Raw genomic sequence first — 23,775 nt, 5'->3', positions numbered from 1 at the left:
CTGCCCTAGCATTTTTTTGGTGGGGGTGGGGGCAGGGGGGTTAGTGAGGCTGGAACCCAGCAGTTCTCTACCACTGAGCTACATTCCAGGTCTTTTTTTGGGGTGGTGGGGTACTAGGGATTAAACCTCTGGGGCATTCTATCACTGAGCCACATCCCCAGCCCTATTTTGTATTTGATTTAGAGATAGTGAGGCCTTAAGCAACTCAGTGAGATCTTAAGTGCTGAGGCTGGCTTTGAACTTGTGATCCTCCTGCCTCAGCCTCCCAAGCCACTGGGATTACAGGCTTGTACTACTGCATGTGGCCCCCAGTCCTTTGAAAATAAATGCCTCACCCTCAACTCCTGCCCAGGTCTTTTTTTGAGGAAGGGTTCCATTAACTTTCTAAAGCTGGCCTTGAATTTGCTGTCCTGCCAGTCGTTGGAGTTGCTGTATTATAGGAGTGGGCCACTAGGCACAGTGTACTCACTGCTTTTTTTGGGGTGTGTGTGGGGTACATTTTAGAGACAGGGTCTCACTGAGTTTGAGCCCCTTGCTTTTTTTTTTTTTTTTTTTTGCTGAGGCTGGCTTTGAACTTGCGATCCTCCTGTGTTGGCCTCCTGAGCTGCTGGGATTATAGGTGTGTACCACCACACCTGGCTTTCACACTGTTTATGAAATTAAAAAACAATGTGTGGCAGGTACTTTTTCCACAGGTTCTTCCATCTATCATTTATCCACTCCCATAAACAGATGGTCCCGATTCAAGATGGTTCAACTTGGGTCATTTTTCAACTTTCACTGGTGTTGAAGTACCCCAAAACTAGAGTTTTCCAATAAATCACATGCTTTATATAATATAAACAAGCTTTGTGTTAGATGAGTGCTCAACTGTAAGCGCATATTGCAGGCAGGCTATGATGTTTGACAGGTTAGGTGTAGTATTTTGACTTATCTGGACATAGCCCCATTGTAAATTAAGCAGCACCTCTATAAATAAATGAATGACTTGAGCTTTGATGACAAGCTTAAGGCCATAGCCCCAACTTGTGCAATGCCCACTCAAAAGCATCTTCACCTAAAACCTTGCTCTCCTGGCTATGGACCTCATGGCTCAGAACCCTAAGAGCAAGCTGGAGGGCAGGGTGCCCCAGGCTTCTGTACAGTTGACACAAACTTGCTTTTTGTACACACCAGGGAAAATAAATGACTTTATTGCATGGCCAACAAGAGGTATTCACAAGGGCATGGAAGAGCAAATCTAAAGCAGACAAAGCACAAGGACAGATGCTTTGTGCTATAAAGCATTGCACAAATAAAAATTTTGGGGGAGGAGAAAAACTGATTGCATACTAGAGTACAACTGCTATAAAAAAGGATAAATTTGAGAAGTGAAAAATGACAGGGAAATCATGTTTACATATGGACCAAAGTCAGTGATGGAACAAAGCAGATGGAAGAGTTTCAGTCCAGCAGTTAGTTCATACTAGGTGCTCAACTGCCACTTGGCACACTGTCTTCTGGAGCAACAGCCTCCAAGTGGAGATCTCATTCTCTGATTCTCTTGGGAAACAAACTTCCCAAGCCTCTGGTGTTCCCTGGAGACCCAGAGTTTGGCACTGTACCTGAGGCTGCCCTCCACGCTGAGGCTCTTGAAGGTGGTTGGCCAGGCCTCAGGAGGCAGTGGATGAGCAGCGCTGCAGCAGCAATGTGTGGCAGTTGTCGCACACTCGAACCGGCTTTGGGTAGGAGGGCAGGGCCAACTCGTTGCTGGAGCAGGTGTTGCAGAATATGTGCCCACAGTTCCGGCAGTGGTGCTAGAGAACAGTAAAAAGGTAGTCACAGACCCCTAGGGAGATGTGATCTGCATACCCACCCTAATACACTGAGGTCCCTCCCCACAGTGACATGTTATGACAGTGTTATGGAGATCCTGGGCATTCCAGAGTGGTGACCTAGTCAGCCTTCCTGGGGCGTGAGGGAGTCACTCTATAAAAATTGTTGCCACGAACCTCTTAGGTGCTTGGGCTCCTTGAGAATGTGACAAACACCAGGTGGGCAGAGTGGGCATCCTCTGCTCCTCCTGGCTCTACAGACTTGTTAGGCTAGACCCAGTCCTTGAACCAAACCACTCACCTGGGGCCAGTAGGCCTGCACTGTAGACAGACATGATGGAAAAGGCAGCCTCAAGAGGGCTATCTCCAGCTCTGAACCTACTCCGGCACTGGCAAGAACTCTGGCTTTTCCTTTCCCAAAGGATATTAATAGGAGCAGATGTGGACATGGAACCCAAAGGTGTGTGGACAGGGTTGGTAGTGGCAGTGGGACAGGACTTGCCCTTAAGTTCCCAGTGTTGCTTTGTTTGCTTTTCCATACTCAGCTTGTCTCTGCCCAACTGGTTTTGCTGAGGCTGCTCAAGACCCCTTGTATCCTAGACCAAAGGAGGAGGGCCTAGGAGTCTAACTAGATCCTGGAGGTGGCTATGCAAACAGGCAGATTTACCTGGGGCAAGTGCCCTGACTGGGGCCCCAGTGAGTTTTTGGTGACTTCCTGTGAATTCTGTTTTTGCCTAAATTGGCCAGACTTTGGTCCTGTTGCACACAGAAAATTTGCAATGGTGTATTTCCCTATAGCAGCTATGTCATGGAAAGGACGGGTGATGAGGGGCCTGTACTGGCCAGGGTCCCCAAAAGTGGGGGGAGCCAGGCTGGATAGCCAGTTGCATAGATACGTTGGGGGGAGGATTGCCCATTTGCAGACCAATGAGTGTGACCACATTCTAACACCCGGTTTGACAAGGAACTAGAGGAAAGGGGAATCTCAGTGGGTGACAACTCACCCCTACATACCTTCCTCCGGGAAATGGAGAACTCTTTTTCACACTGCTTACAGTGTGTTGCTTCGTCATCTTTCAGCCAAGTATGACCCTGAGGAGAAAGAAAACCCTGGAATTCCATTTTATGTCTTGGCCTCTGATGGGAGAGGAATCACCTGTGTTTGGCTGCATCCACTGTCCCTCCCTAATCACATCTGGTTTCCTTGTGAGGCATTGCTGCTTTCCTGCCAGATGTGGCCTCATACAGGGAACTGCTATGACTGCAGTTGTCATTCATGTGTTCCAGATGGTGCCTGCCCTCTCAGCCTTCTGGTCTGCCTCCCACTGGGCCTTAAAAGATTCTCTAGCATCCTGTTACTCTGAGCCTCTCCCTTGCCCTTTCAATAAATCCCTTTGGCTGACATCACCAGATTCAGTTTCTGGTGCTTGCTTCTCTTAAGCCCTGCCTGAGACACTATCCAGAGTGACTACCTGAACTAACAGAAGGAAGACGGGTAATGTCTGAGTGGGACCAGGACAACTGGTGACATGGGTCCCTGGGGAGATGTGCAGCATGTCCTCATGAATGCCCAACCCCCACCCTCAGCCCTTGGAAGCAGCTTAGCTCAGTTGTAGAGGAGGCATCTGGGGCTTTGAAAGATGAATTTTGGAGGACTTTCTCTGGGAAAACAGGACATGTCTTTTATTCAGCCTTAGGGACTGGGGTCAGAAATGATGCACTTTTCTGGCCCTTTAGTATCTGTTGGACATAAAAGCAGGCCCTTGGGGCTACTAAATGTGTGCCCAGGATGCATCCTACCTCAAAAGAGCTCTAAGTGGCTCCAGGGTCCTGTTCTATGATTTTGTCCTCCCTCTAAACAGTTAAACTGTCACTGTTGTACACTGCTACATATGGTGGGGGATATAAAGGCAGGTGTCTTATAGAAATTACAGCCAAGGAATTTTCAGTCTGTAAGGGAGGGTTGATTTTGTTTTGTTCCCTTGTGCTGGGGATGGAACTCAAGGTTTCATACACAATTGAGTATTGTACCACTAAGCCACATCCCCAGCCCTGGGGACAAAGTAAACTTACGTTACAAAGAAGTTCATACTGCTGTTAGTTGCTGTGACAGTTTTTGCTTCTGACCTACTATTGTACATGAGAAGTCAGATACAGCAATGTTGAGAGTCTCTGTTCTGGACACACAAAGGGTGACAGATGGAGCAGGACTGCTTTGGCACTGCTGCCAAAGCAGAATGGAGTCAGAAAAGCTCCTGCAAACAGGGAGGCTGCCCTGCTTTGAATAGCCTGTGTTGGAGGCCACGCTGCAGAGCTGCCTGCCCTGGGAGTGATGGCAAGCCTAGAAAGTTTGCCTCTGCTCCCATTCTCCACAGCTAGCACACACATGGATTCCCTGCTTGTTCCTGTTCTTAAGTGGTATGTTGCATTCTGCCTTCCCCAGAATTATCTAGAATCTTTCAGTTGTCCAGAAACAACTCAGGATTTGGTTTAAAGTTCCTGGAAGTAACATGGTGCTCTGCAGTGGGGCCTATATCATGATCTCTGGTTCTTAATCTGGGGGGGAAAAAATTCCAGCTTTCTTCCTTCTACATTTTCCTTCCTCTGGGGTACCTGTCATCTAGGCCTATTTTAAAGGTACAGCTGATGGCACAGGAACTGCAATCAGAAGATCTAGGTTCCAGCTCACACTTGTCCACTTGTCAGTCATTGCCACTGTCAAGTGACATGAAACTCTTGTCTTCACCTCCACTGCCTCAACCACATTCTCATCCGATTGCGGTACACATAAATGCACATACTCATGGCAATGAGTAGTGATTCTTATGCTAATAACATTAATAATCTAATACCTTAAGTGCCTTATTTACTTCTTTTATGTCTTCCATCTTCAGCTTGGACCTGGAGGGCAAAAAAGAGATAATTTTGTAGTAATGAGAGGTTCTAGAATTTTAACAAAACTAACTGCAGTGACTGTGGGCTCTGTGAAAACACTAGGACTAAGAAGTGTCATCCCAGTCACCTCATCACACTGGCTTATGTGTAAATAAAATGAAACACTCTGAGGCTGAGCTTAGAATCAAATCTGGGCCAAGAACAGACTGTAGCCTGCAAGGATTTGAAAAGATTTTAAAGTGGTTCCAATCATTTAAAAATTGATAATGACCTCATAGAAGCCCAGGTTTCTGGCTTGGAACTGAGGATTTAATTCAAGGGCACTTAACCATTGAGCTATACCTCTGGCCTCCTTTTTTTTTTTTTTTTTTTTTTTAATTTTGAGACAGGAGGGCTGGGGAGATAGCTTGGTTGGTAGATCGCTTGTCTAACATTAACAAGGCCCTGGATTCAATCCCCAGCACCCCTCACCCCCGACACACACCAAAAAAAAAAAAAAAAAAAAAAAAATTGAGACAGGGTCTCCAAGTTGTCCAGGCCAGCCTTGAACTTGCAGTCCTCCTACTTTGGCCTCCCAAGTTGCTGGAATTACAGGCTTGTAAATGACCACACCTGGCTGGTCATTTGTCTTGCTTCATTCATTCTCCACTCTGTTGTTAGGAATAATTATTTAGTTGTTTACATAAGAGACAGGACTGAACATGGTCTAAATTGGCAGAACTAAATCAAATAAAATCAAACTATGCATTTGCAGTTTGGGGGAAGTCTGAGCCTTTCTTAAAAGCTGAGATCAATCTAAATTGACATTAGATTAGACTGTCAAAATGGCAGGTCTCTGGGGGAAACAGGCCAGATTGCTAAATGAAGGATTAGAAAATAGCATCAGGCATTCACTACTGATCCTGCAGACAGCTCCTTTCCTCCCCTATTCAGTTGCAGAAATAGGCCAGCACGCTGACAGGATCAGAGACCAGAGACCGAGACCATCCAGATGGACAGGCTTTGGCAAATTAGGTCATGATGGCAGTCTGAACACACAAGAATTCTGGAAAACACAACTCAGGAAGCACCCAAATGTCGCCAAGATACAGGAACTTTCTTAGCTGGTAGTGGGGTCTGAGAACAGATTTTTCCTCTTCTGGCACCTGGTACTGGCTTGCAGGAGGGAGAAAGGACAAGGGGAGACAGCATGATAGCAACTCCTTAGATGGTCCTGTCTGGGTTGCACGTGACTGACCTTGCAACAGCTACAGAACTCAGCTGTGAGCAGCATGGTGACTGGGACATTTCCAAGATAAAAGACCACTGACATTTTTGAGGTCTCTGGCTCATTAGAAGGGTGAATTCTAGCTATGCCTTGAGTTTGTCTAGTGTGAGAGGACAGGTAGGAGCAAGCATAGTGCATGCTCCTGGCTGCAAACCCAAGTGGCCTGCTCTGGCCATCCCAAAGTTCCAAGTCTGCTTCTGGTGAGTGTTCCTGAGGTGCCTGAAGAACTGGCCTGTGATTGGAAAACAGGGATAGACATTTGGCTCTGCCATTTCTCAAGGAGCTGCCCTCAGTGGGGCAGAGGCCAGAGCAAGATGATTACCCAGCCAGGTGAGAGCACTGCAGGACACTCAGCCCCAGAAGATGGCAGGGATGAGGGTGGGAGGGGGCTAAGCAGCAGCCCTAAGCTTGTCTAAGCCCTCACTCACAGTCGGTGGGTGAGGATGGAGAATAGGCAGCATCTTCATCTGCATGTAGGAATATACAGAATATGTTCCCACCAGACCTGTCTTTCATTTTAATTTTTTACTATACTGGTGAATAAAACCAAGGGCACTCAGTAGTTACATTCCTATCCTCTTGTATTTTTTAAATTTTGAGATGAGGTCTTGCTAAGTTGCTGAAGCTGGCCTTGAACTTGTAATCCTGTTTCAGCTCCCTGAGCAGCTGGGAATACAAGTGTGTGCCACCATGCCTCTTATTTTTCTTAAAAAATGGAAGACCTTTGCTGGGACATGCCTGTAATCCCAATGGCTTGGGAGGCTGAGATAGGAGGATTGTGAGTTCAAAGACAGCCTCAGCAATGGCGAGGCACTAAGCAACTCAGTAAGACTCTTTGTCTCTATATAAAATACAAAATAGGGCTGGGAATGTGGCTCAGTTGTTGAGTGCTCCTGAGTTCAATCCCTGGTACACCCCCCCCCCAAAAAAAAAGACTTTTTGACCTTTTCATACTGAGAGGAAAAAAAATTCCAAGTTTGTTCACACCCACATGCAACATTAGTGTTTCTTAGCTTATTCTAATTTTCGTTCCCATCCATGAACCTGTGATGGCCACATAACACCTCAGCCCAAGCTATGCTGGTTACCAGGTCCCTATCTCTATGGTCATGGCACTTGTGTTAAGTGATAGTCCAAGACTTTGGAGAGCAGAAAGTAAACTCCTCAGGTCTCTGGGAGCTATGCAGAAAGATAAGTGGTCCCATTGGGTACTATCTTGCCCCTGTGGGGGCCAGGCACACCCGTGAGGTATATAATAGGACAGCAGAGGTAGGAGGTAGACTGACTCCTGATTTTTTTTTTTTAAGCCAGTTTGAGTTGGATTTCTATCACTTGCAACCAAGAGAGACTTAACCCATAAGAAGAAATAACTTATCTATCCACTCTTTGAAAATTGAATTATTGTAGAAATGGATAAGGTCTAAAATCTGCAGTGTGACCTATTTCTAGGGCCACGTGTGCAGAGCAATCTATCCAGACTGGGACACTGTGTAAGCCTGTCAAGGCTACCAGGGTCTGTGCTTCATCAGAACCTGGCAGAAAAGAGCCTCTGGTGGATCCAAGTGTCAACTCCCAGAAAAGGCAGGTGGGCAGGGCTGGCCAGTGTGCTGGCTGCATGGCAGTCTTTCTTAAACCAACCCTGTTCACTCTGACCTGACTGTAAGTTGACCCAGCATCATCCTCAGGACCTAGATGTTAAGTTTGTGAACATGAGTGTTCTGGTCAATAGAAAAGAATATTCACAATAAATTAATCAATAGCTGATTAAAATCCCCATAGTTGATATCAGGGCTTGATCCCCTAGAGGCCTGACTTCCTAGGAGGTCACCCTTGAAAGCAGGCAGGCCTCCTGAATAGCCCTGCCTCCTCCTAACAACAGGAAATAGGTTTGGGTGAGGTGGGCAGACTGGACTTGTGTGATACTTCTAATGGAGAGGCTATAGCAAGCCTGCTAGACCCAGCCTCCAGCCCTGCACACCAGGGGAAGGTGGGGGAATCAGGATTCTTACTGGCTGAGGTGCAGTCCCATTTCCTGGAGGGCTTGTTCTTGCTCATCACAGACCTTCTGTAACTCTACCTTCTCCTCTTGGAGTTCTCGCAGCTCCTAAAATGGATAAGCCAGGTCGGATATAGAATCACATTGTCACTGCACACCACTTAAGATTTAGTAGCCAGATCAACAAGATGATCAGGTTTTTTTTTTTTTGGGTGCCTGGAGATTGTACCCAGGCTTTTGTGCTAAGTAAGTACTCCACCACTGAGCTACACCAACAGCCCTTTTCACTTTATTTTGAGACAGGGTCTTGCTAAGTTGCCCAGGCTGGCTTTGAACTTGTGATCCCACTGCCTCAGCCTCTGCAGTAGCTGAAATTATAGATGTGTGCCACCACATGTGGCTATATCAGAAAATCTTGCAAGAGCAAAATGTGGTTTGTTGCATTATTGTCATTTAAGACATTAGTGGATTATTTTTCACCCACTTATTAAGAATGGGAAGCTGAAAAGTGAGTGCTATTGTAGGGGCTCTCAGCTGGGGACAGGGACATGGGACAGAGAATAACCACATTAAAAACAATTATCCTTACAAGGCAAGTAAGGCTTTGCCTGGGCTTCTATTAAAGACAGATATTTTTATTTGTTTATTTGGGGGTGCTGGGTATCGAACCCAGGGCCTTGTGCATGCGAGGCAAGCACTCTACCAACTGAGGTATATCCCCAGCCCAAGACAGATATTTTTAAAAGCAGCTATTTCAAAAAGTATATAGATGAGTCTTATACAAAACTATATGAAGGTGCTGGGTGCAGTGGTTATATACCTGAAATGCCAGCAGCTTGAGGCTGAGGTAGGAGAATACCAAGTTTGAGTCCACTTAAGACTGTATGAAAAGCTGTGTGAGGGAGGGAAGCTCAATGGGGGACACAGACTGTGATCTGGGACCAGCACACCTGGCAAGGGCAGAATGGAGACACAGGGTTTTCGGGCTGATGGGAACAACAATGAGACTTAGACCAAGCAGTGAGCAGCTCCCCCAGACATGCTCCCCCGTACCCTGGGAACCTACAACCTATCAAGGGCTCAAAGGCATCCTGAGGCTTACTGGTGATGTCAGACACATTGTTTCTTTTGTTAGGGGACGGGTGGAGGAGGTATTTCAAATACAGACCAAAATATTTTGAGGAGGAATAGAGGAGTATGTTTTGTGATGCAGCATAACTTTCTAAAGGTCCCCTCTTGTCCTCTACTTCCCCCCTCATCCCCTCTGAGTCCTGCAGAACCTTTCCCTTCTGCAGCAACTTAAGACACTTTCTAATGGCAACCAAGAGAACCTCTTGGCTCTAACTGCATAGCAGTATCTACTACCTCATCAATGCAACAAAACCTGGGCTGGGGATGTGGCTCGAGTGGTAGCGCGCTTGCCTGGCATGCATGCGGCCCGGGTTCGATCCTCAGCACCACATACCAACAAAGATGCTGTGTCTGCTGAGAACTAAAAAATAAATATTAAAAAATTCTCTCTCGCTCTCTCTCTAAAAAAAAAAAAAAAAAAAAAATGCAACAAAACCTAGGGTCTGGAAGCTGTGTTGGTGACAATGGACCCTTGTTACTGGAAGGTATGGGGAAGGCAGTGCACTTTTTTGGCTCAATCCTGCTTGGGAACCTGTTGTATGACCCCCCCCCCCCCAACAAGGGAAGACCTCTGCAAGTCACAGTACACCAGGCTGGAACTAACTTTATCCAGAATGGTAGAAACTTCTGGGAAGCTGGCTGACTATATTAGGGAAAACATTTTCAGATCACCTTGTAGTTTCCTGAGAGGTGTCCAATTCTATAACCAGGCAGTGATGCCATACTAGCACCCCCCTCTTCTCTTGCTCACTGAAGCCGCAGGATCCAGGACATATCTTCAAAAAAGTTGGGGCCTCCAGAGGACAGAAGTGATACCAGGGAAAATGTATGCCTCAGGTTTTCCCTAGGGCTTATTTTGGGCTCTGGTTCAGTCTGCTTGTAGAGATGACCTGACTCTGGACAGAGTGGCTGGCCAACCTCTGGGGTGAAAGTACAGACTGGCATATGTTCAAAAATATTGAACTCTCCTACAATACTCTAGTTTTCTTTCCTGCAAATCTGCCACTGACTCTCACCAGTAGATGGTGATTGTTCTCAAATGAAATGGATTGCTGGCCTGAAAGGTACCCTGCCAAGTCTCCTGGGCTGTCTTTGCTCATTATTCAAGCCTCTGCTTGTCAGTTGTTCTCTTCCCAGATCCTCTGCCTCACTGTGAGGAAACCCTCCTGTTTTATTTTTTTCATAGCACTTAACATTCTCTGAGTTTATTTGGTTGGTGGCTTACTGACTTATGATTTGTCTGTACCTTTTCCTCAGATGCTTTGCTGGGTTGGGAACAGCAACAAACCTTGGAACAGGGCCTGGCTCCCACACAAAGGGCACATGGAGGAGTAGGCAGGAGCATCTCTTTAGCAGAGGAGCATGGGGACTGCTGGATGCTCTTTTTCTCTCAAGGAAATTTCACCTTACCTTCTTTAATCCTTCTACTTGCTGTAGTTCTGTTCGGAGCAGAGAGGAGGTGTCTTTTTCATGCTGTAATTCTCGCTGAAGAGCTTGTCTTTGCTCTTTTTCTGATTTCAACTCTTTCTCTAGACTTGAACTGTTTTCCCAAAACAAAACCAGTTAGTCTCAATGGAGGTTTTTCATAGAAGATTCACAATTCACTCCACAGGGAAGGGAGAACCACCTGAATTTCCACAGGAGCATCTAAGCCCTTCAACAAGGTAGTGAAGTCAGGTTTCCTTTTCCCTAAGGGTCACCTGCACTTTCATAAGGACTAGGAATGCTAGTATTCACACCACACGAGTGGATACTCTTCCTGAGATAGAGACCTGAGGGTCAAAAAAATTCAGTATTTATTCTGCTTATGATAGCCTATAGACAGCCAAGAATATGGGAGGAAGGAAGCAGAAGAAGGTGATCAAGGTCAGAGATGACATTCCACTTAAATCCTGACTCTTCTCTCTCACCAGTTGAGTAGTCCTGCGTGGGGTCCCTGGAATCTGCTTCTAATATCGTTCGTCACATGGGGAAGAGCTATGTCTTTTCTCTCATTATTGTTTTTTTCACTTAGCATATATGATCTCATCCTAATCCTACATTTGCTGGGGTAAACTCTGGGATAGAACACTATTTGCTCCCAATTCTTCCTGGAGATGAGAAAAAAGATTGGAAGCCACCTTCCCAGTCCTCCCCAGCCCTCCCCAGCATGCTTCTGCCTACCACAGCTCTTTCCTACCATTGCTCGTGAAGTTGTGACAGCTGCAGCTGCAAGGCGCTGACCCTCCCGCCGAGCTCCTGCTGCAGCTTGTGGCTCCGCTCCTCTGCCCCCTGTCTTGCCCTTTCAGAATGCTGTAACCTAGAGGCAAGCACACTCATGGACTCCATCTTTGTAAGAAAAGGGTCATCTCAGTTTAAGGTACAGTTATCACTGGCTTGAATATTTCCTTTTTTTTTTTTTTAACAAGTCAGTCTTGCTATGTTACTCAGGCTGGTACTGAACTCTTGGGTTAATGCAGTCCTTCTGCCTTCTGAATAGTTTTTTTTTTCTCTCTCTCTCTCTCTCTCTCTCTGTGCATGTTAGTGTTACAGGGAATTGAGTTCAGGGCTTCGAGTATGCCAGGCAAGTGCCTTATCACTAAGCTACACCCCCAGCCCAGTGAATTTTTTCTTTTAAAACTAACTTACAGTCTGACTTGTGTGTGTATATGTAGAGTCTTAGCACCTATATAGCAAGACATAGATACTCCACAACCAAGATACACAACACTTATATCACTCCAAAACCCTAGTTTTGTCCCACTGTAATCACACCCTCTCCCCATCCCAAACTTGTGGCAACCACTCATCTGTTCTGGGACACTATGGCATTACCTTTTTGAGAATGATATAAATAGAATTATACTTTATGGAACTTTTTAAGACTGGTTTCTTTCTCTTGGAACAATATCTTTGAGATTGACAAAATTTTTGTGTCAGTGATTTATTCCTTTTAATTGCTGAGTTATATTTCATTGTATAATTGTACCACAGTTGTTTATCTACTCATCCAATGAAGGACACTGGGATTGGTTCTAGTTTTTGACAATTATGAATAGAGCTGCTGTAAATATTTGTGTAGTGGTTTTTGTATGGATATAAGTTTTATTTCTCTTTCGAATATGTCTAGGAACACAACTGTTGGGTCATGTGATAAAGATATTTAGTTTTTTTTGTGGGGGGTGGGTACTAGGGATTGAACTCAGGGGTACTCCACCACTGAGCCAAATCCCCAGCCTTTTTTTTGTATTTTATTTAGAGACAGGGTCTCACTGAGTTGCTTAGTGTCTCGCTCTTGGTGAGGCTGGCTTTGAACTTGAGATCCTCCTGCCTTAGCTTCCAGAGCCACTGGGATTACAGCTGTGAGCCACCTTGTGGCACAGATGTTTAGTCTCTTTTCCAAAGTGGTTGTGCCACTTTGTGTTCCCGTTAATTATGTATGAGAATTCCAACTGCTCTGTGTCCTCATCAGCACTTGGTACTGTCATTAAAAAAAAAAAAAAAATTCGCTGGGTATGGTACTACTTTCTTATAGTCCCAGGTACTCAGGAGGCTGAGGTGGGAGGATCACTTAAGTACATTCTGGACAACATAGTGAGACCTGGTTTCAAAAAAGAAAAGAGAAAAAAAAAAAACATACAAAAAAACCAACAAAAAACTAGCTGTTCTGATAGATATGTGGGATCTCATCATTCTACTGTTCATTTCTCTAATGGCTATTGATACTGAATATCTTTTCATGTACTTATGTTCTGTTCGTATGTCCTCTGGAGAATATCTGTTTAAAACTTTTGCCCATTTTTTTTTTTTTTTAGTTTTATTGGACACAATACCTTTATTTTATTTATTTATTTTTATGTGGTGCTGAGAATCGAACCCAGGGCCTTGCATATGCTAAGTGAACATTCCACCACTGAGCCACAACCCCAGCCTCACTTCTGCCCCTTTTTAAATCAGATTGTTTGCTTGAGTTTTTAAGAGTTCTTTATAAATTCTGGATACAAGTTCTTTGTCATATGTGATCTGTAAATTTTCTCCAAATTTACATCTCACCTTTTTATTCTCCTATGTCTTTCACAGAATGAAAGTTTAAAATTTTGATAGTCTAATTTATCAAGTTTTTCTCCTATGAATTATGCTTTTATGCTATACCTGCAAAAAAGATCTCTTTACCTACCCTAACATTATGAAGATTTTTTATGTTTTATTCTAAAAGTTTTATAGTTTTTAGTTTTACACTGAAATTTATTATCCATTTTCAGTTAACTGTTATAGACACATGAGGTGTAGACTGAGGTTCCTTGCTTTGTGTATGGGTATCCAATTGTTCCAATATCATTTACTGAAAAGACTCTCCCTTCTGTACTTGTACTCTCACCTTTGTAAAAACAAGTTAAGCATATTTGTGTGGTCTATTTTTGGAATTTACTGTGATCCATTGATGACTTGATATATAAATGTGAAATATCAAATATCAGCGAGAAGGCACTCATTATATGGTTCTAACCCCTGAGAGGACAATTTGATTTCACAGTGACCAAAAGGCAGATTAACTGATTATGTGCTTAGGTCACACTGCTGCATCCAGTCCTCTTGTTGGGCAAGATTATGAGTCTGGAAAAGGGAAGTCACCTCAACTTGTCTGTACTCCTAAGAGGGACTATGAGTAGGTCTCTAGGCCCCCAAAATGCCTAGCATGTTCTAGGGATGGAACTGTCTGCTAGGGGAAGTGATTACCTTTCTTCCATTTGTTTCATGCTAGACATAACTTGATTTGTTTTTCCTTCATAAGATGTGATGGCTTCATTCTTCTGCTGTAAACTGCTCTCTGCATTCTAAAAAAGCAAGGAAAAGGGTTCACATTGCTGCCCACCTTTCCCCCTATGTCTGTTCCACTTTATAAATAGGGTCTAAATGTTAACCTTGCACGTTTTAACACTTTCAAGAATACTGCATTAATTGCTGCTCTTCCCTAGATCCTTGGAAGACAAAGTAGGTCAAGGTTCTTAGCTCTGCTAACAGGAAGAAGAGCAAAGAGGGAGGTACTGAGATCTGCCCCTCCATAGCTAGAGCAGACTCAAGTGTTCCTGAGCTGTCCCCTGTGCCAGGAAAATCTGCCAATTCATCTGACACCTCCTCTCAGTTGTCTCAAGGGAGGCAATGATAGTCCCATTTCTCCCATTAAAAGAGGGATGCTTAGAAAGAGAAAGCAAGTAGCTGAATGTTAGAGGGCACGTGAGGAGTGAGGCTGGGTTTATTCCCACATCTGTATGACTTTCTCAGTTCAGGCTTTTAATCACAATACATTACAAGTAACCAGGAGGGGACACTCTTTTATGTTTACAAGTGACACCTTGAAAATAAAAGGACACAGACAGGCTGAAGAGACATTAGTCCTAATAAATTCCTGAATAACATCCAGCCTATACTCTCTGACCACCTACTCAGAAGGCTGAGGCAGGAGAATCCCAAGTTTGAGGCCAGCCTCAGCAACTTAGCAAGACCCAGTCTCATATTAAAATTTAAAAGGGCTGGGGACGTGTAGCTCAGAGGCAGAATGCTCCAGGATTCAATCCCCAATACTACAATAAAACAAAACAAAATTAAAATAAAATAAACACTATGTGGTATTTCTTTTTTAAAAAATTTTTATTAATTATTGATAGACCTTTATTTGTTTATATGTGGTGCTGAGAATTGAACTCAGTGCCTCACGCATGCTAGGCAAGTGCTCTACCACTGAGCCACAACCCCAGCCCATTATGTGGTATTTCACTACACTGAAGACACATCATCATTTTAAGTGCTGTGGGGAAAAAAACAAAAAACAAAAAAACTGAAACATGTCATGCCACTGACTGTAAGAGGCATCTTGATTTCAGGGATGCCAAAATGTGAAAATGGCTGGCTTTGATCTCATAATCTGCCTGCCTCAGCCTCCTGAGCTGCTGGTTATTACAGGCTTGCGACACCATGCCTGGCTCTCACAACAGACTGACATGAAATGTATGGGTATTCCCATACCAACAACCCATGCTGACAACAAATGGTATCCTACAGTTCAATTCAATTCTGATACTAATTATGCAGAGTTAGTGCCCACAGGTGGAAAAGTCAGTCCCAAAAGACTGCCCTTACTTCCAACACTAGTGGGTCCCATTGCTGATATCCACATTTAATTCTATTGATACTGTTGATGAGTATGAGAAGGTGCTATGGGCACACAGACAAGCATGCAGGAGAATGCTGTGTGAAGAAGACAGCAGAGATGGGGGTGATGCTTATCAAGAAAGGAATGCCAGGGTTGCCAGGAACCAGCAAAAGCTAAGAAAGGGAAATGGGAAAGATGCTTCTTTACAGCTTCCAAAATACCAACTCTGCTGACACCCTGATCTTAGACCTCTAGTCTTCAGAATCCTGAAACAGGAAATTTCTCTTAAGCCATCAATTTTTGGTTCTTTGTTACAATACCCCTGGCAAACTAACACAATCTATTATCAAAACATACTGTAAAGCTATGGTTATTCAAACAATAACCATCAAACAGAACAGAAATGTTAGAGATAGCTGGGTGTAGTGAGTGGCCCATGCCAATCATCCCAGGGACTCAGGAGGTTAAGGCAAGAGGATCTCAAGTTCAAGGCCAGCCTGAGCAACTTACTGAGACCCTGTCTCAAAATAAAAAATAAAAAAGTATTTGGGGATATAGCTCAGTGGTAAACTGCCTCTGGGCTTAATCCCTAGTACTGAAGGGGGAAAAACTCTCCAAGAGGTATTTAATATTATCACGTGCCTCAAAATGAGGAATATGATGAATTCAACTGTGTACATTTGAAGCCTAAAGTGGAAAGGGTCTGAAGTGAAAATAAGTGGATACAATTTTAAGAGGAACAGAGAGTAACTTGGATCACAGTGCTGCCATAATAAAAGTCTAACATATGTGCAGTGACTCAGCAGATGGGTTAGCGTTGTCAAAGCAGAAGCAACAAACCAGAAAGCTGGGGATCCTTGTTAGTTATGGCAAAGCAGTTAGTAAAACTATCACTCACCTAAACTTGGAAAACAGAGCACATGTCAACTCTGCTGGTGCTCCAGGAGAAGTGGCTGAGAAGAGCCAGAATGTTAATATGTGTTGACTATCCTTGCTATCTCGGCAAGGTGCTGGGAATAGGGAAGAGCCCAAAGAGTTGAGGTTTGTAAAGAGAGATGCACAGGAATACAGAGTCCAAAGGTAAACCCTCACAGGGTTTGTAAAGCCAGCTGTTCTGGACCTTACAATATATGAGGTAAGACTAAAAACTGGGTAATAAAGGCTCTATAAAACTTCTCACATGGAGGCAGGCACAGTGGCACATGCCTGTAATCCCAGCCACTCAGGAGGCTGAGGCAGTAGGATCCCGAGTTCAAAGCTAACCTCAGCAAAAGCGAGGTGCTAAGCAACTCAGTGAGACCCTGTCTCTAAATAAAATATAAAATAAGGCTGGGGATGTGGCTCAGTGGTGGAGTGCCCCTGAGTTCAATCCCCAGTATCTACCTCCATCGACCCCCCAAAAAAACTTCCCACACGGTACAGGGATACAGTTCAGTGGCAAATTACTTGCCTAGTATGCAATTAGGCCCTGGTTTTAATTCCCAGCACTAAAACAAAATTCTCAAGCAGCAAAAATCAGATCAAATTTCGTTTTCTCACACCTAAAACTATTGTTTTGGATTATCTGCTGTTAATAGGATGGAGAGAGAGACACACACACACACACACACACACACACACACAAAACAGACATTCATAGAGCAATGACATAGGTATGAGAACTGTATTCAATGAACTCTGCTCACTGACAGACCAGAGGTGATGAATGAGGCCACTGTATTGTCAAAGGAGCCATGAGTCTGGTCTGAAAATTTCTTGTGGCTGTTTGGTTCCTATTACAATTGCCATGCTGGCAAAGTGACACCAGCAAAAAGCTGGCCATCAAACCTGCTTTTTGTCTGTGGACATGGTCTCTTGACTCCCCCTTGAATATTACTGAGGAAGATGGTGGACTTTAGCTAATATAGAATCTCTTTCAGAAGGCAGTACAATAGAAGCAAGAAGTGCTAAGAAACAGCCTACCGTTAGGTGCCACAGCCTTTACAGTTCCTGCCCAGAGGGCATAAGCAACTACTTATGGTACTTATGGGCCAGCAACTGCCTACCATGTTTCCCTTTTCCAAATGGGTGCTTCTGTTGGATGCAGCTTTGTACCATCCTGTACTAATATGATGAGCTATTGTGAGAAACAACTGTCTTTCAGCTCCAGGGTACATGGGCTGTTGGAAAGTGCTAACCATTAGCCATGGCCTACAGTTTTTTTTTTTTTTTTTTAACATTTATTTATTTTTCTTAGTTCTCGGCGGACACAACATCTTCGTTTGTATGTGGTGCTGAGGATCGAACCCGGGCTGCACGCACGCTAGGCAAGCGTGCTACCGCTTGAGCCACATCCCCAGCCCCATGGCCTACAGTTTTGGAGGAGGAACCAGATGGGACTTCAATAGCAGTTCCTGTAGGGATGGCTATCATACAGACAATTGTGTTTACCCACAAATATTCTCCCCTTTCTCAGGCCTGTGGCCCAGGAAAGATGACTCTCTCAGAATCCCCTTGAAGCCAAGTGTGGCCTTGGTGACTAACTCTTTCCCATAGAACTGACTGGAAGTGATGTGTGCAACTTGTATCTATCTCACTGCTAGACAGGAAATCCTTGGCCCTGGACTTTTGTTCTTCTCCACCCTTCTTATTGCAGGAACGGTAACAACTAGAGTAGCCTGGAAAGCTTAAGGTGCATTAGCCTAGGCCCCTGAATGACTGTGGAGAGTATATATGCTAGTCTAAAATGGTCACATTGGAACTCTTCTGTCACATAAATACAAACTTCCATATTTATAAGCTATTCTATTTTAGAGTTTACTAAATTATTATAGTGGTTTTCCCCCAACACAACAACACTAACTAAATTTATGTTTCTCTATGGTCTCAAAACAGAAGAAAACATGAAAAAAATTAAAATAGATCATTTGTAAAAAGGGTAAAATTATTTTTCTCCTTTATTATTTCATCTTACATAACAGTTTTTATTTATTTTTTGTGGTGCTGGGGATTGAACCTAGGGCCTTGTGCATTCGAGGCAAGCACTCTACCAACTGAGCTATCCCCAGCCCTTAACAGTCCCCCCCCCCCCCAAAGGCAGAAGAAATTAAGTTTTTTAGTACTGTCTGCTCTCACATTATCTGTGACATAGACATTACTGGAAGTGAGGGTCAAACTATGTCCATGGAAAATGAAGTATGTCTATTTTGGCAATAAAATAGGAACCAGAACTTTAAAAAAAAAAGCTTTAGGACACAGAATGGTACCCTTGTGGATGGCTTCTGGGAAAAACCTATATAATTTTTAGATGCTATTTTTCAAACTCTGATCGATTCTTTCTGGGATAGTTCCCTTTGATCACTCTGAAGTGACAGAAGAGAAGTAAGCAACTAGCTGTGTGACCCAGAGGCTCAGCAAGAATAACTTCATGGCGAAGTTTGGAGAAGATAATACTAAATGCTATCTTTAATTCCTTTCTCCATCTCTTAGTGCATACAATGAATCACTGAAATAGAAGTAAACAGCTAGGAGACACTGATAAAGTTTGGCTTGCATTAAAAAGATATCATGCTTTAGTTGTGCCAGCAGGGTTATGTGATTTAGCCGCTTAGTTCTGCCCTGTCATTTCCATTCTCCTCCTTTCACAAGGACTGCTGTCAGACTCAAATAAAATAAATGTAGTAACACAAAAGGGCCAAGGACCAGGTCTGAAACATACTGGGCACTCATAGATATGTATATGCCCATTCTGCAGGAAGAATGATGTAAGACTGAAAGGGAGCACATGGAAAGCAGCAGGAAACCAGATTATGATATAGACCCAAAGCCAATTCCCACCTGAACTTTGTGAAACATCTGTAAGTTAATTGCTTTGACTTCTTCCAGCTGTTGGCGTAGGGCAACAAGTGTGTCCTGCTTCTCGTGGGTATCCTTTTCCAGTAGCTTCATGGCGATTTCCATTTCCATTTTCATTCCAATTTGTAACTCCAGCTCTTTTTCTAGTTCCTTTAAAGGATATTTACAAGAAAAATGCAATTAAAGTAGATAACAAAAATATATTTAACTGGGGTAGTATCTTGGGAAATGACTAAAAGACAAATTACAAATCAGGTTTGAGAAAAGTCTGTCTGGAGGTTAAGTTTCTCCCCTTTTCCTCATCATATAATTAAATTTGGCTTTACATTAAATCAATAGAAAGCTAACTTGGCAATAAGAGCCTACGGTTCTAGCAACCAAGTTCTCCAAACCCAGAGAATTAGAATCCATAATCTAAAATGTGTCTTGTGCTTGCATGCTAGAAGGGATCTGATGTTGCAATGTTACAATCTCTGGAATGATTTGCTACTTTATGGCAAAAAATATACAACCATTTTGAAAATGTCTTTCTTTCTTTCTTTCTTCTTCTTCTTCTTCTTTTTTTTTTTTTTTTTTTTGCTGAGGCTGGGATTGAACCTATTGCATGCTAACCATTTTGAAATGGTTCTTTTCATCCTGAATAACTTAGGCTACTTTGCCCCACACTCATTCAAGGAAGCAAATAAGTAAAGCTAGCTACAAATTGGATTTAAAAAAAGCAACTGAAGTCCTAAAAAATAGAAAAATGTAATTTTAAACTATTCCAATAAAGCTCAATGAGGAAGGAGGGAAAAACTGGGCTTGATAGGGAATGTAGTGGCAAAAATCCCAGCAACTCTGGGAGGCTGAAGTAGGAGGATCTCAAGTTTAAGGCCAACCCCTACAACTTAGCAAGATCCTGTCTCCAAAAAAGAAAAGGGGTGGGGGGGAGTCAGGAATGTAGATCATTGGTGAAGTGCTGCTGGGTTTGATTCCCAGTACCAAAAAGAAGAAGAAAAATGTGTTTAATAAAGAACTTGCGCCACTGACAGATAAATGGAAATAATAGCCTAAGAGTGTGGAGAGCATGGACTGAGAATGGAAGTGCAGAGTCTGAGACTGGGGTTGCTTGATGCTTGGTGCCTGGTAAAGTTTCTGTGCAAAGGTGCAGGATGCCTACCTGTTGTGGTAATGCCCTCCATGAGGAGGCTCTGTGCTAGAGTCTTATCAGCATCAACCTTGATCTCAGGCACACAATTCCTGGAATAGAGGAACTCTCTTGCTAGACAACCACAATGTTTCACCAAGCTCCCCTGCTCCTGAACCTACCCTCATAATAGTAACTTAAACAATGGACTTTCTTGAGAGCTACACAAAGCTGCATATTGCACATTGCAACTATAGAATGTAACTGCACAATAAGTTGCATAATGTTGCCAACTCTGTAACTTTCATGAATACAAAGAATAATGCTTGCATAGTCTTCATCTGATAATGAGACATATATAAATAAAGATTGCTGGTGTAATTCTTTAGACCTGTTTCTCCATTAGAGAGCAGCGCTCCATATGACCCCAGCTGTTATCTTCAAAATCTGAGTCTGTGAGTCTTTATTTTTCTTATCCCCCTTTGTCCCTCACTGGAACCTGCCAGACTGGCTGCACTGGTCACGGCATAAGACAATGGTATTGTCAAAGAAATCGTGAGTCTAATCTCCTAGCAACCTCTAATAAATGTTTATAAAATGGGAACAAAATATAAATGACAATGCAGAATTTCATTAGGATTTTAAAAAAAACTAACAACTTCTTTTTTTTTTTGTACCAGGGATTGAACTCAGGGACATCTGATCACTGAGTCACACCCCCAACCCTCAAACTAACCACTTCCTGTGAGTGGCATCAGGTTTTAGCACACACGTGAAAAGGGCTGGTTGTGTTGGTGCATGCCTGTAATTCCAGCGGCTCGGGTGGTTGAGGCAGGAGGATCACGAGCAAAAGCTCGTGAAACCCTGTCTCTAAATAAAATACAAAATAGGGGTGGGGATGTGGCTCAGAGGTCAGGTGCCCTTGAGTTCAATCCCTGGTACCCGCCCTGGCAAAAAAAAAAAAAAAAAGTGTGTAGACAGAAGGGTTGGAGTCATGGCTCAGCTTGCCTAGCATGTGTGAAGCACTGGGTTTGATTCTCAGCACCACATATAAATAAATAAAATGAAGGTATTGTGTCCATCTACAACTTAAAAAAAAAAAAAAGGAATAGAGAGATTTAACTTGGAGAGCTACAGAGAAATTCTTCCTAAGAATGCCCAGTCTTGCATACTTACCAGTCGAACTTTCTTCTCCTCCTTTAGCTGCTTCCATACATCACTGTACATTTCATCTAGACCTTGCCGGGTCTGCTTGTAAGTCTCCAGCTCAACTTTGGTGTCCTGTTTTGTTATCTATAGCAATCAAGAATACCAAGAGGAATGGTTTGCTTATGGAAAACAAAGTAGCTACAGAGTATTTAAACTTTGAAAATATGTAGGACAATTTCTGCTTTCTTAGCATGATAAAGGTGAAATCTATAAAGGTATTAGAATTTGAAGATAAAGAATGAGAGCAAGCCAATAGATTTTTTAAAAAGTTGGGCTCAAATAGCAAATTTATATTTAATTTTCTTTAAAACAGTACAAGAGACCCTAGCAGGAAAGGCTTTTATCCAATCTATCATTCAGTATTTATTGACCATTTTTTTTTTTTCACTGGGTGGATTTAGTGGTGAATCTGATAGGGTTTCTACCCTTAAAATTGTCAGGTGAGACAGCTGCAAGCTGGCAATTTTACAAAATAATACGTGGATTCTATGATGGAGGATGTATAAAGAACTATGGGAATACAGGAGAAGGGTATAAGCCCATCTGTGGGTATCATGGATGGCATTACAGAAGACTCAGCATATGAGCAGAAGTTGAAAAATGAACAGAAATCTTGGCATAAAGGCCCATAAGGCTAGGAAGTCCAAGTGGTCCATGGGGCCTGAGAGTGACATTGGCAGGGACAGAAACAGAAACAGGAGGTACTTTCTGACATCAAAGGCACATTCTGAGAACTGGATCATTATTAAACTATAGTCAAGTTGGGTGTGTGATGCACATCTGTAATCCTGGAGGCTCGGGAGGTTGAGACAGGAGGATCTCGAGTTCAAAGGCAGTCTCAGTAAAAGCGAGGTGCTAAGCACCTCAGTAAGACCCTGTCTCTAAATAAAATACAAAATAGGGCTGGGGAAATGGCTCAGTGGTGGGGTGCCCCCGAGTTCAATTCCTCGTATCAAAAACAAAAAACTATAGTCAGCTCTCATACCTGCAGTCTCTGCATCTCTGCATATTGCACATTGCAACTATAGAATGTAACTGCACAATAAGTTGCATAATGTTGCCAACTCTGTAACTTTCATGAATACAAAGAATAATGCTTGCATAGTCTTCATCTGATAATGAAGTAGATTCGACCAATCACAAATTGGAAATATTTGAAAAAAAAATTATTCTGTATTAAATATGTACAGACTCTTATTCCTTGTCATTATTCCCTAAATTATACAGGATAAAAACTACTTACATAGCGTTTATACTATATGAGGTATTATGAGTAATCTAGAGATTTAGTTATAGTATCTGGGAGAATGTACATAGGCTATATGCAAATACTACATTGTTTTATATAATGGAACTTGGATTTTGATATCCTAGGGAGATGATCCTAGAACTAATCTCCCACAAACACCAAGAAAAGACTATATGAGTTTGAGACTGACAATAGGTACATCTGAGTGAGTAACATGACACATATAACTATAAGGTCAATTTCTTACCTCTACGCTCTTTTCACTTCTTTCACGAATTAATTCATTTTGTTCTCTTAATTGCTGCTGTTCTTCTTGAAGTGAACAAATCCGATCTGTTGCAGCTGACAGCTGATTAAGAGAGATTTTTACATTTCTTAACATCAAAGTTAATCTTACTGTTAAAATTAAAACATTTACTTGGCATCTTCACAATTAACAACTTATTTTCAGATGCCTTATACTGAATAGGGAATATACGGTTCAAAATCCCAAAGACACAAAAATGTATATAGTAAAACTCCCTTTCCCATCTATCTACCTGTGCCCTTAGTGATCTCAGCTCTCCCCAGATTTTCTCCCTTTGCAAAAATGGTAATATACTATTACTTCATGTGGGCAATGATTTATTGACCAAAAAAATCAGCAACAGCCTGAATTCTACTATTAGAGAAATGGTTACATAAATTATAGTGGAAGTAAGTCAGGTACAGTGACACACGCCTGTAATCCCAGTGACTCGGGAGGCCGAGGCAGGAGAATCGTGAGTTCAAAGCCATGCCCTAGAGAAATCCTTCCTTTCCTTGATTATGTAGGGAAAAGTTTAGGGAAAAGTATATAGAAGTTGGATGGATCTGCCTGAGGAGAGGATATTACAAGAAGTAAGGGAGATGATAAAATATAGCAGCGAGGTCCCTCCTTATTCTAGACTCAGAACACAGCTTGCAGAGATGGGGAGGCTGGAGAAGGAGCAAGAAGCTTGATATCTGTCTCTGGTACCTGGCTCTGTCCTCAGCATCATTTCTCAGTGAAAGGACCTAGAGCCATTGAATGCATCTCTTTCTCTTTTGTCAAAAGTAGTAAAACTCCTCAGAATTACTTTCCATTCAGGCTTGGAAGCCAGTTG

General features: G+C 42.9%; 1 protein-coding gene and 1 non-coding gene across 3 annotated transcripts in view; both read right to left on the bottom strand.

The window, feature by feature from the left end:
* Positions 1 to 1,129: 1,129 nt before the first annotated feature.
* The window catches only part of Rufy1 (RUN and FYVE domain containing 1), a 57,432-nt gene continuing 34,786 nt past the window's right edge, over positions 1,130 to 23,775 (bottom strand). For both annotated transcript variants that reach the window (XM_026414281.2, XM_026414282.2), the window contains 10 exons: positions 22,899 to 23,000; positions 21,370 to 21,486; positions 19,050 to 19,217; positions 13,820 to 13,917; positions 11,283 to 11,402; positions 10,514 to 10,643; positions 7,986 to 8,080; positions 4,667 to 4,715; positions 2,829 to 2,906; positions 1,130 to 1,796 (listed from right to left, as the gene is read on the bottom strand). In XM_026414281.2, coding sequence (XP_026270066.1) covers positions 1,653 to 1,796; positions 2,829 to 2,906; positions 4,667 to 4,715; positions 7,986 to 8,080; positions 10,514 to 10,643; positions 11,283 to 11,402; positions 13,820 to 13,917; positions 19,050 to 19,217; positions 21,370 to 21,486; positions 22,899 to 23,000 — 1,101 coding nt within the window. In that variant the 3' untranslated portion in view covers positions 1,130 to 1,652. The remainder of the gene's footprint in view (positions 1,797 to 2,828; positions 2,907 to 4,666; positions 4,716 to 7,985; positions 8,081 to 10,513; positions 10,644 to 11,282; positions 11,403 to 13,819; positions 13,918 to 19,049; positions 19,218 to 21,369; positions 21,487 to 22,898; positions 23,001 to 23,775) is intronic.
* Trnaa-cgc (transfer RNA alanine (anticodon CGC)) lies at positions 8,621 to 8,693 on the bottom strand. The gene has a single exon. It is a non-coding gene; the product is annotated as a tRNA-Ala (tRNA).

This window comes from Urocitellus parryii, chromosome 1 (assembly GCF_045843805.1).
Source record: "Urocitellus parryii isolate mUroPar1 chromosome 1, mUroPar1.hap1, whole genome shotgun sequence".
Lineage (NCBI taxonomy): Eukaryota > Metazoa > Chordata > Mammalia > Rodentia > Sciuridae > Urocitellus > Urocitellus parryii.
This window is presented reverse-complemented; position numbering and strand designations above follow the sequence as displayed.